We start from the raw sequence: 13,366 nt of genomic DNA on the forward strand, positions 1-13,366 counted from the left end.
TGACACATTACATGTTTTTTTTACTCTGCGTGCATTCCTAATAAATATGCGGCTATATGGTAATTTGGGGGGGGACTTGAAAATTTTTGAGGGTATTGAGGGGGGAACTTGAAAATTTTTGAGGGTATTGAGGGGGGATCTGAAAAAAAATAAGATTTCAATCGCGATTCCTCCACCCCCCCTCCCTCACCATTTTTTTGAACGCGGCCTAAGTCGAAACTAACACCCGATTGTGAATAACAAACGGCAATAAAAGTGTTTGCTGGCCTGACGCACGGCGCTAGTGTTTACAAAATGTTAGGCGATCACGTGGTATGGAACACAAGGAGTGGTGATATCACTAAGCCACGCGAGAGCGGGATTTTAAACGTGATCACTGTAACGATAGAGACGGAGAGCGTCGTAAGTAATGCATATTTATATCCGACTTACGCACATGTGTATCTGTTTTTATTGTGATGTGTGATGTACGTCCACTGTTCCTTTTGAATCCGGAGAGATATTTGTTCAAAGTCTTTTCTTCTGTTGCTTGAGCATGAGAATGTCTTTTACGATTCAAGTGGTGATGCATTAGGTCAGAGTAAAAAAAACAAGGTAATTTAGGCCTGGTGTGGCCGGACCCGGCATCGGCAGTCGATGCATCGCGCGAGCTAGCGCCAGGGCCCGAAACCACGGTCACCGCATCAAAAAGCCAGAAACGTCGAGCATTTTCCACCAACTATTCTTTACTTTATTTATTTACCAAAGTTTAAAACTAGTGCATGCATAATTCGGTAAGTTTGCTTTGTCATTTATCGGCGAACAAGTCAACTATTTCGAGGTAAAGGTGACGATGCAGGGCTCGTTTTCGCAGCAACATCAATCATTGATCAATGATCGTTCAGTGTACAGCCGTCCGCGATGTGTACGGCCTGTTGCATCTGCTTATTTCCTTGCTGCGAAAACGAGCCCTGCCACTCCGTGACGTGTTCTGCTGGGAGTGGTGAGCCCTACCACTCCAATGACCAAGCTACCCGAGTGGCAGAGGCTACGGATTCGCAGCAACTTATTTCCCTGAAAGAGTGTTTGCATTTTGGCTAACATTTCCATCTCTAGTATTGCCTATTTCAGTCTATTTTTAAACGCATGTTCTTTGTCTGCTTGTTTGTTTTTATGGGGGGGGGGGGAATTCTTATAAAAATTTACTTTCGTCGCGAGCATCACCAATATCTGAATATGACAACAAAGTCAACATACAACACAAGTGTACATGCATGGTTACGGAAATAAGATTATTTCGCAAATGAAAAAAGACAATACAACTGCAAACTATAAGTCATGTGAAGAATTTATTTACATAAGTGACCAAAATTTACCCAGTTACCCGCAACTCAATTTCGTCTCTCACGTTTGTAAATTTTCAGTGATTTTCGAAATGTTCAAGGGTTATGACTGTGAAGGCCAACATAAACATTTTACATAGCAGAGCCACACAGTGGTGGACATATGAATAGGCTTCCTTAGGATCAGATATTGCCAAACTGTCAGATACATTGTTCAATTGACAGGGACACTGGGTATTACAAAATGCAAGTACAAACACAGATTTACTACCCTTTTCAGTAATAGAGCGCGAAGCCACTGCAGTGAACTGCAATAAAACTGCTCACACTAATTAGTTTCAGCTGTAGCCAGCTGGCAAAGTCGACAACATTGTATGCCCCATGCAGACAGTTTGTCTGGGGAAGTTGAAATAAAAAGGATTTGTACATGGACCAGTGCATGGTAATGTTACATTTTATCTTAATCTTGAACACAGGGTGCCAATCATAAACTCTCATTTACAACTCGAGCCTCAGACAGAGCTAGTTTTGCCTTTGTACAAGCAGACTTTTTGGTCTTTATCGAGTAGCCTTGTTCAACACCAAAGTGGCCACGGCTACAGCTGAAACTAATTAGTGTAAGCAGTTTTATTGCAGTTTACTGCAGTGGCTTCGCGCTCTATTACTGCAAATGGTTGTATATAACTAACAAAAGATGTATGATTAGAAAGAATTCATATGACTTGAGATAATCCCCCCACCCGGTTTTTTTAATTTCACCTCAAACTGTTCATACATCAGGCAAAATTCTACCAACTAAAACAAATTCACTTTGGGCCAAGTTTTATTTATTGACAACTGACTAAATCTACAATTGTGACACTATTGCAATGTGTAATAAAGAGTCAGCAGTAAGGTCATCTGTGCATGTTTTTGATACTTAGCAAATAACTTCAATATCAATATTCACGCTCCACATTAAGTTTTGATTTGATTTGAATTCACTTTCAGACATCGTCTGTATCACCTGTTTCATCTAACTCAGAAAGTACATATGAAAGTGAATCAAGAAGTAGAGGCAGAGGACGGGGCAGAGGGAGAGGGAGAGGGAGAGGGAGAGGGAGAGGGAGAGGGAGAGGTAGGGGTAGGGGTGGAAGTGCTAGAGGTAGAGGTGGAACCAGAGGCAGAAGACGTAATATTCAGGGGAGTACACCACAGGCAACTGATGGCATCCAGCAGCTGGAAGAAAGGAAAACAATGCTACGTGTATGTACATAAAAATATATTTATTCAGAAATCCTGAAATAGTAAATAAAACACTGTCAACACAGGGTCTCGCAAGTAATATTTGTATAGAAGTTATGAATATGATCAATAAATGTCTTACATTACCGGTAAGCTTGTTTTCATTATACGAACCTTACCTGTTTTCAGTGTGTGCCTATTACTTTACCCTAGCTATCTGTGTATAGTATTTCAAAGAAGACAGTGTATATCTGATAATTGCCCTCCCTAATCCCCTTCATCAATTTGTTCTGCCGATCATCGACACAGGGTGGGGGTGGGGTGTGTGGGGACTTATCGCCCGGACCAAATACCTCATTAGCAGCTCATAAGGTAGTAGACGGACTAACTAGGTATTTGGTCAGGGTGATAAGCCCCCCACCTCTATCCCATATCGGTGATCGGCAGAACAAATTAATGAAGGGGGGGTATAAGGGAGGGCAATACACAGATATGGACTGTTTTCTTTGAAATGCTATACTGAGATAGCTAGGGTAAAGTAATAGACACACACTAGACACAGGTAAAGCTTGTATAATGAAAAACGTTTAATACAAGGCATTTATTGATCATACTCATAACTTCTGTGATGTAACATGGCAGTTTTGTCTGAGTACAACACAGGATAATCTTTTAAACATATTTGCACCTTTGTGATTGCAGGAACTTATTCAAGAAATGAGTATAGAAAGCAAAGACAACATTCTTTTGCAAATGGTTGATTACCATCCAGCTTTGGTGTTCAATTTAGTAAAACCTACAGTCTTACAGTCAGGATACCATCCACCTGAATCATCACAACATCCAAAATGGTGTATCTGTACACATTGTAGAGAAATGCCAACTGAACTGGAACGAGTATGCTGTGATAGGCTACCAGAAATGTGTATATCTCAACTAGCAGTAAGTCACTCTTTTTTTTTCTTTGAGAGATTACAGGCAGATAACCTCCCCTTGTAACATAAATGCAGCTTATACATAAATGCAATATGACAATAGCAACTTTTCCATATATTTGTTTTGATAGTATAAACAGTACCATTAGTAATGTAATTTTCACTAGACTCAGGCCCCTGCAAAGCATCATGTAAACTCAGTGGTATTTTTACATGTACTGATTATCATTGTCAGTCTTTACATTTGGAATTGCCTTTGCTAATCTGGAAACTTGACGGTAATCAATTTGTTTGCCTACTGTTGACTTCAAGTGCCAAGTTTACCTCTTCTGATTATCACACACCCCTTCCCAATTATGACAATGGCTTGGGTTAGGTGACTCAGAACTCTCTTGTAACAATTAGTCTATGGCATGACTGGGTCATCTTGAAATAATGACTACAGAAAAGAATTTAATAATGTGTAATTTTTTCAGGATTTCAGGCTCCTTGTACTGAATGAAACTGTATTGGCAATAGCTAGAATATACAGAAGAGATGTGTTTGCGACAGATGATGGTGATGACATAAATCGTGCAAATCGCCATGGGCAGTTCACCATGTGGAGACACGGATTTCTAGGTGCTGGAAATAGGGGTTATACAAAACGAAGACCGAAGATCGAAGACCGAAGACCGAAGATGGAAGACCGAAGACCGAAGACCCCTGAATTTGGATTAAAGGCACGATGCACTCTAACCGGCAAGGACGGATCGAACGTTATAGTATTTAGTACGCAGTAATTACGCTGTTTCAGACATAATACACGCCAAATTACCATCGCATCGGAATCAAACTGAAACACTCGCCTGCGCGACTTGATAACGATGGCGGCTAACATTTCAAACACAATACACGAAGTTCAACCGAAATACGGCGAAATATGGCCCTTAAATACCGGAGAAATCACAGTTCTTTGATTTGTACTTTTGACTTTGACAGATACGGCAAGCTGCTAGTATTGGTTTCGGATTGTAATTCTCAAATAGGCGCAACTACTTTAAGTTTAATGTTTCATATAGCCATTTTTGCTATAGTTGTTGGATGAATAACTCTCTCCTTGACGAAATGAAATAATCCCGACGAAAAATGGACGATTTTTACGAGAGATATGCCAGGGTCTTCGTTTTGTACATTTGGACTTGAAAAACGCCCAAAATTAGTAGGTTTTTCTTAAATTACTCCAAAAATATACGTCCAAATTTTGTTTTTGGTACGGAATTGACTTCCTCCCACTATTCTTCACAAATTAAACCAATACCGACAATGAATAGTCCTTAAATACCGGAGATATCAAGGGTCTTCGTTTTGTACTTTTGACTTTGACAGATACGGTAAGCCGCTGGCGTTCGTTCGGATTCCGATTCTTAAATAAACGTAACTAGTTTAGGTTTTAATGTTTCATATGGCCATTTTTGCTATAGTTGTGGATGAATAACTCTCTCCTTGCCCAATTGAATAATCCCGACGAAAAATGGACGATTTTACGAGAGATATGCCAGGGTCTTCGTTTTGTACATTTGGACTTGAAAAAGGCCCAAATTAGTAGGTTTTTCTTAAATTACTCCAAAAATATACGTCCAAATTTTGTTTTGGTACGGAATTGACTTCCTCCCACTAATCTTCACAAATTAAACCAATACCGACGAAATATGGCCCATAAATACCGGAGATATCAAGGGTCTTCGTTTTGTACTTTTGACTTTGACAGATACGGTAAGCCGCTGGCGTTCGTTCGGATTCCGATTCTTAAATAAACATAACTAGTTTAGGTTTTAATGTTTCATATAGCCATTTTTGCTATAGTTGTGGATGAATAACTCTCTCCTTGACGAAATGAAATAATCCCGACGAAAAATGGACGATTTTTACGAGAGATATGCCAGGGTCTTCGTTTTGTACATTTGGACTTGAAAAAGGCCCAAAATTAGTAGGTTTTTCTTAAATTACTCCAAAAATATACGTCCAAATTTTGTTTTTGGTACGGAATTGACTTCCTCCCACTATTCGTCACAAAATAAACCAATACCGACAATGAATAGTCCTTAAATACCGGAGATATCAAGGGTCTTCGTTTTGTACTTTTGACGTTGACGAAAGCATGATCTAGCGTTGATTACAGATTACGAATCTAAAATTCACTGAATTATATTTGTTTTATTTGTTGTGAGGCATTTTTTACTACATTTATAATAATAAATGCATAAATGAATATCGAAGAGTTAAATAAATTATTTATTAATATTGATTAACATACATACATGCATACATACATACATACATACATACATACATACAGACATACAGACATGCAGACAGATAGAGATAGATGGAGAGGTAGATAGATAGATAGATAGATAGATAGATTATGTATGTATATATATATATATATATATATATATATATATATATATATATATAACAAGCTTAATGCACTTTGAACGTTTTTTTTATTAAAACAAAATGAACTGTCAACTTTACGCTGACCTTACATAGTCCTTTGTAATGGTAAAACATCAAATTTGTAGCGATTCGAACTTCAAGATAACTACTGTATTGTGATCGGTATTATTTTACGAAGGAAAACAATTGCTTAGAACAATTAAAGCGAGGGTCATCGGTTTATGATACTGTTGAAACATTTTTACACAAGGTACATGTGAACATGTTGCTTAATAAGTAATAGCATGGGTAGTACGACAGACCCTAACTTGGTGATGTGCATTTTAATAGCCATCCTGACATCGCCGTATAAGTAACTGTGATTCTCCTTATCGCTTACAACAAATGCCAATTTGATGCGTGTTGAGACTGAGTAAAATAGTACGTTTTACATTGTAGTGCGAAACAATATACCTTTATCTGTGAGATGATTATCTATGTTCAATATTGAAGCTTACAAACACTTGCTTAGTCACTGAACTTCTCATTTGTAGCACTACAACCGTTATGAACGATCGTCCGGGTCTTGCACAGCGCCTGAAACATTTAGCACCAAAACAAGTGTCTGGATATCAAATTTTGGGTAACCCAACTGTCCCCCAAAAAAATCGTCAGCCCAAAAATTTGTCACTTTCAAATTCAGAGCAAATTTTACTAAATTTTATGTAATTTCAGCGTTGTATATCTTGTATGGGGTTTTACACACAAAAAAAATCAAACACGATTGGAACTAATTTGGAATAATTGGATGGTAAGTAATGTCTATTTGATCTGTAAATGTAAGCTCATCTACTTTTTAGCTACGCTGTCAGCGACGCGGAGTTTATCAAATAGGTTGATTTTCCGTCGTCGTCCGTCATCCGTCAACAGTTGCCTTCTCCTCGGAAACCGCAAGTCCGATTGCTTTGAAATTTTACATGCAGTTCACTTGGGGCTACTTCACTTAAGTTGTTCAAATCGTAGTGAAATTTGCGTATTTGCATTTAGGGGCATTTTTTCAGTTTTTGGTAAAACAATCTTCTTCTCTGAAAACACTTGTCCGATTGCTTTGCAATTTGATATGCAGTTTACTTAGGGTGACTCCAGTCAGATTTGTTCAAATCGTGGTGAAATTTGCATATTTGTATTTAAGGCAACTTTTGTCGTTTTTGGTAAAAAATATTTAAAATCTTCTTCTTCAAAACTACCTGTCAGTTAGCTTTGCTATTTCCCTACGGATGATCTACTTCAGATTTGTTCAAATTGTGCAAAAATATTCAAATTTGCATTTTAAGGCAATTTTGCCATTTTAGGTAAAAAATTGTGTTTCTCAAAAAGTACTGGTTTGATAGTTTTGAAATTTGGTATAGAGGTTCCTACAGATCAACTAATTTCTGATGAAATCTGTAATTTTGTATTTTTCATGCCAATTTTCATTTTGCCATTTTTGGTCCAAAGATTTGTTTCTCAAAAACTGCAAAGATTTGTTTCTCAAAAACTGCAAGTCGATATCTTTGATATTGGTATACAGTTTCCAAGGGGCTATTGTAATATATGATATATTGAAATTATGGTGAAATCTGCAATGTTTATTTTTGGGGCAATCTTTACCATTTTTGGTCAGAAAATTTTATTCTCAAAAAACTACTCGTCAGATAGCTTTGGTTGACATGTTCCTATGGATGATCTGATGAGATATATTCAAATTATGATGAAATTGTGTATTTTTGCAGCTATTTTAGCCACTTTTTTCCGGCTACTGAATTGAGCTATCAAAGATTTCCACCTTCTTCATCAACATGTGTCAAAAATAGTTATTCTCTACATAAACACAGCGTAGCTTTATCTTCCGTTAGGTCGCTTGTCTTTTTAAGTGACAAATGCATTTGTTTTTATGAGTAATTTGTAATATTGCATCATTCCGCTATAGGGCACGTACAATTTTTGAGAAATTTGAAAAATATGAAAATCCATTATCTCAAATTAGTTCCAATCGTGTTATCAACAAAAACAATCGTCGTCCTACCTAACCAAATTTCGGAGACATGTTACAAGAAACACATAGTTGTTTAGGTCACGTACTTGGCAATAACAATACAAAAAACGAATTTGTGTAACCACTCAATATATCCACAATACCATGTTAAAGTAAACATTAGTCAATTTTGATGCATGAAACAAATTCCAGTACGACCATTCGATTTATCCACTATGTGCTACTTAAAGAGGCACTCCCACTTGGTAACATTTTTAAAACGTATTTTTTAATGCCAACGGTCGATATTTGACGTGGCGACTGCGCGCGGATCGCGAGATATCGATAAAAACATGTCCTCAAAGAAGTAAAAGTTTGAATTCCGGTGGCCCACCTAAATTCAGCTTCCGAACATCGAACGTTCGGCACTGGGGCCATTGTCAACTAAGCTATGGAGTACGAGTCCACGCTGACGCTGCTGTACGCCACAGTACCACTCGCGTCGGTGATCGGTCATGCCCCATGGGGGAAAGCCGAGTCTTACTGACTCGGAGAAAAGACGGAAAACAAAAGTTTGCTGATTCAGAAAATACATTCTTTGTTGGCATTTATGGATTAACATTTTAATGTGTTCATCCCAGGAGACCGTATTTGTAAGAATCAATCCAACATATTTGTATGTGTTCACTCTTTCAACCTTTTCACCCTTGATTTTTAACGGGGATGGAATTACTTTGTTTTTCCTGAAGTCGATTAACATTTCTTTTGTTTCCTTTACATTCAAAATCAAGTTATGATTTTAAAAGAAAACAAAAGAAATGTTAATTGATTTCAGGAAAAACAAAGTAATTTGAATGACGAAATGAAATCACGCGTGATTTAAAACTTTTGTCCCAATCTCGCGGGGTTGAGGTCCTTAAATGTTCTGGGTCGGGGGAGTTATCAGAAACACAGAATTTTTTTCATTTGGCTTAATTATTTTCGAAGTTGTTGATTCATTTGGACAACAAGTGAGTTATCGATCCATAAAAAAACCAAATCCCACACATAAAACAGAATGACATAAATGATAACGTCAATTTGAGAATCGCAATAAAAACCAATATTGGTTGCTTACTCTCGTACATTGTATATATATATATATATATATACATACATAATCTATCTATCTATCTATCTATCTATCTATCTATCTATCTACCTCTCCATCTATCTCTATCTGTCTGCATGTCTGTATGTATGTATGTATACATGTACGTATGTATGTATGTATGTATGTATGTACGTATGTATGTATGTATGTATGTATGTATGTATGTATGTATGTATGTATGTATGTATGTATGCATGTATGTATGTTAATTAATATAAATAAATAATTTATTTAACTCTTCGATATTCATTTATGCATTTATTATTATAAATGTAGTAAAAAATGCCTCACAACAAATAAAACAAATATAATTCAGTGAATTTTAGATTCGTAATCTGTAATCAACGCTAGATCATGCTTCTGTACCTGTCAACGTCAAAAGTACAAAACGAAGACCCTTGATATCTCCGGTATTTAAGGGCCCTTCATTGTCGGTATTGGTTATTTTGTGACGAATAGTAGGAGGAAGTCAATTCCGTACCAAAAACAAAATTTGGACGTATATTTTTGGAGTAATTTAAGAAAAACCTACTAATTTTGGGCCTTTTTCAAATCCAAATGTACAAAACGAAGACCCTGGCATATCTCTCGTAAAAATCGTCCATTTTTCGTCGGGATTATTTCAATTGGTCAAGGAGAGAGTTATTCATCCACAACTATATCAAAAATGGCCATATGAAACATTAAAACCTAAAATAGTGGCATTTATTTGAAAATCGGAATCCTAAACTAATGCCAGCGGCAAGTACCGTATACGAGTCTGTCAAAGTCAAAAGTACAAAACGAAGACCCTTGATATCTCCGGTATTTAAGGACTATTCATTGTCGGTATTGGTTTAATTTGTGACGAATAGTGGGAGGAAGTCAATTCCGTGCCAAAAACAAAATTTGGACGTATATTTTTGGAGTAATTTAAGAAAAACCTACTAATTTTGGGCCTTTTTCAAGTCCAAATGTACAAAACGAAGACCCTGGCATATCTCTCGTAAAAATCGTCCATTTTTCGTCGGGATTATTTCATTTGGTCAAGGAGAGAGTTATTCATCCACAACTATAGCAAAAATGGCCATATGAAACATTAAAACCTAAACTATTTATGTTTATTTAAGAATCGGAATCCGAAACGAACGCCAGCGGCTTTACCGTATCTGTCAAAGTCAAAAGTACAAACACGAAGACCCTTGATATCTCCGGTATTTAAGGACTATTCATTGTCGGTATTGTTTAATTTGTGACGAATAGTGGGAGGAAGTCAATTCCGTACCAAAAACAAAATTTGGACGTATATTTTTGGAGTATTTAAGAAAAACCTACTATTTTGGGCCTTTTTCAAGTCCAAATGTACAAAACGAAGACCCTGGCATATCTCTCGTAAAAATCGTCCATTTTTCGTCGGGATTATTTCAATTGGTCAAGGAGAGAGTTATTCATCCACAACTATATCAAAAATGGCCATATGAAACATTAAAACCTAAAATAGTTACGTTTATTTGAGAATCGGAATCACAAACGAATGCCATCGGCTTACCGTATCTGTCAAAGTCAAAAGTACAAAACGAAGACCCTTGATATCTCCGGTATTTAAGGACTATTCATTGTCGGTATTGGTTTATTTTGTGACGAATAGTGGGAGGAAGTCAATTCCGTACCAAAAACAAAATTTGGACGTATATTTTTGGAGTAATTTAAGAAAAACCTACTAATTTTGGGCGTTTTTCAAGTCCAAATGTACAAAACGAAGACCCTGGCATATCTCTCGTAAAAATCGTCCATTTTTCGTCGGGATTATTTCATTTCGTCAAGGAGAGAGTTATTCATCCACAACTATATCAAAAATGGCTATATGAAACATTAAAACTTAAAATAGTTGCGCCTATTTGAGAATTACAATCCGAAACCAATACTAGCGGCTTGCCGTATCTGTCAAAGTCAAAAGTACAAATCAAAGAACTGTGATATCTCTGGTATTTAAGGGCCATATTTCGCCGTATTTCGGTTGAACTTCGTGTATTGTGTTTGAAATGTTAGCCGCCATCGTTATCAAGTCGCGCAGGCGAGTGTTTCAGTTTGATTCCGATGCGATGGTAATTTGGCGTGTATTATGTCTGAAACAGCGTAATTACTGCGTACTAAATACTATAACGTTCGATCCGTCCTTGCCGGTTAGAGTGCATCGTGCCTTTAATCCAAATTCAGGGGTCTTCGGTCTTCGGTCTTCGATCTTCGGTCTTCGGTCTTCGATCTTCGGTCTTCGTTTTGTATACCCCCGCTGGAAATAGACGTATCATTCCCAGTTGCTGTGTTTGGTCAATCAGAGACAAGTACCCAGACTCTTTTGGCAATTACACAGGGTTTATGCCCTCGACACTTGCCTGATTGTTTTTTATCAGATATCCAGGAAACTATCACACAGTAAGTGAGGCTACCCACAATTCTCCATGATCTGTACACACAGAAATAACTCACTGAACTGAAGCAAACTACTTCTCTACACAGAACAACTCGGTCCATATTTCAAAATTCTGGCAACATAGTTCTGATAATCATAATTTTCTGATTTCTCACTGTGAATAATGAGAAGATCAACCCCTTTTCCGCGGAGGAGATAGCAATTTTGTAATTTTGTTGACATAGATTTTTGACAGCCATACACAATGTTTTCAAGGAAACTAAGGGAATAAGTGGCATCTGTGTTGGCAAAAGAAAGGTGTCCACAGTACATGCTATCATTTTGATAGAATTGCCATCATACTGGCTTTGTTCAGCTGGGGAGCCTTGTATATAGCCCAAGGTGAACACAGTTTTTAGTTTTCAGTGGAGCTAGAATAAATGCATGCACTTATCAAGACCAAGTGTGAAAATTTACAACGGCTTGCTGATCATAACGATAGCAAGGACCAATCCTTGACAGTAGTAGTCAGAATCATCCCAGCATATCTACCACTAGTTCTTAGAGCAAGGTTTTAAAAATGTATTTAGAAGAGAATGGGGCTGACTGTCCATAGGTTGATTAGTTTGACATACTCAACCCTGTGCTTGTTAGCTTCAATTTTTGAATAAAGCTAGAAAGTTTGGCTGATAACACAAACCTTTGAAAATTCATGGAAGATATGACTACTGTCCCATCAAATATTTAAAGTTTTTATTTACACTGTTTCATTTTTACAATCATTTTTTTGTGTTTATCCTCAAGAGACAGTTGGATTTACATTACTGTCATAATTTATTACTTGTTTACAACTACTTTAGTATTTTATTTGAAAATATGTACTTTTTGTATAATCCAATAAATTTGTCAAAACTCACATTATTTTTCCATTTTTGTTTCTTCTCACTTCCCTTCCATGATTAATATTATGGTCCATTGCCGCCAATAAATTCCTGACTCTGTAAATAGGAGGTGTATAGGCAAACCTTTTTGCTGCATACATCAGTATGTTCTGTTGGAAAAGTTCCAACTCTGCTGTACTTCTGAAATGAAAAGTAAGATACACATATCAGAGTGATGATAATGGTTATCATGTTTCAAGATCCAATCTGGACAGAAGCTTCCTCTTGCAAGGAAGATCAAACAGACATTTTTTTTTCTTTTAGTACATTATGCAGCCTGATGTGACTCCACATCTTCTGACAAACTGAACACAAATCCACCCTCTTGATCAATCTATAGAAAGAAACCTACAAATGTACTTGTACATGCATGCATACTTGCCAATTGTATGCATGCATGTATATGTGTAGATGTAACCAGATAAACACATGGACAACAGACCTATTTTCCATCCTATAACAACAACAGTTGCTTCTTCTACCAATCATGTTGTCACTTCACTCCTTTCATAAAATCTTTTGCATTTCCCTCAGAAAAGGACAATCACCCTCACCTGTCATGAGTATATGTATGTGCACAGTATGTCTTAGTTTATCTGTTATTGCATGGGCAAATAAACTTCATTCACCTCAGGCACATCATAAATAAGAAACTAGCTGAGAATGTCGCTATTTGACCTTGGAAGTACCTCACAGTATTGCTATGATTGTAACTGTAGCAGATCATCTTGCATTCTGTGAATCAAAATAATGCAAAGAGTTAGCCAGTCTTATTTATCTGTCACACACATTGTTTTACTGAATAGACTGCAAGATGATGTGCTACAGTTAGCACCACCATTCAGTACTTTGACATATATGACATTCCTAGCTAATTTTTGTATGTATTTTGTGCCCCCCAGTGTGCACAGTTTATTTGTTGTTACCAATCATCACACATTACATTACCTGAAATTCAAAAGTATGG

General features: G+C 36.9%; 1 protein-coding gene across 1 annotated transcript; it reads left to right on the forward strand.

Annotated features, from left to right (window-relative positions):
• The first annotated feature begins 294 nt into the window (after window positions 1-294).
• On the forward strand, window positions 295-4,446 carry LOC139124725 (uncharacterized). Its single transcript, XM_070690840.1, has 4 exons — window positions 295-402; window positions 2,313-2,567; window positions 3,249-3,488; window positions 3,958-4,446. The coding sequence occupies exons 1-4, from the start codon at window positions 295-297 to the stop codon at window positions 4,261-4,263; spliced, it is 909 nt and encodes a 302-aa protein (XP_070546941.1). The 3' UTR covers window positions 4,264-4,446.
• The last annotated feature ends 8,920 nt before the right edge of the window (window positions 4,447-13,366 follow it).

The sequence above is a fragment of the Ptychodera flava genome (genome assembly GCF_041260155.1).
Source record: "Ptychodera flava strain L36383 chromosome 23 unlocalized genomic scaffold, AS_Pfla_20210202 Scaffold_24__1_contigs__length_23054250_pilon, whole genome shotgun sequence".
Classification (NCBI taxonomy): Eukaryota; Metazoa; Hemichordata; class Enteropneusta; family Ptychoderidae; genus Ptychodera; species Ptychodera flava.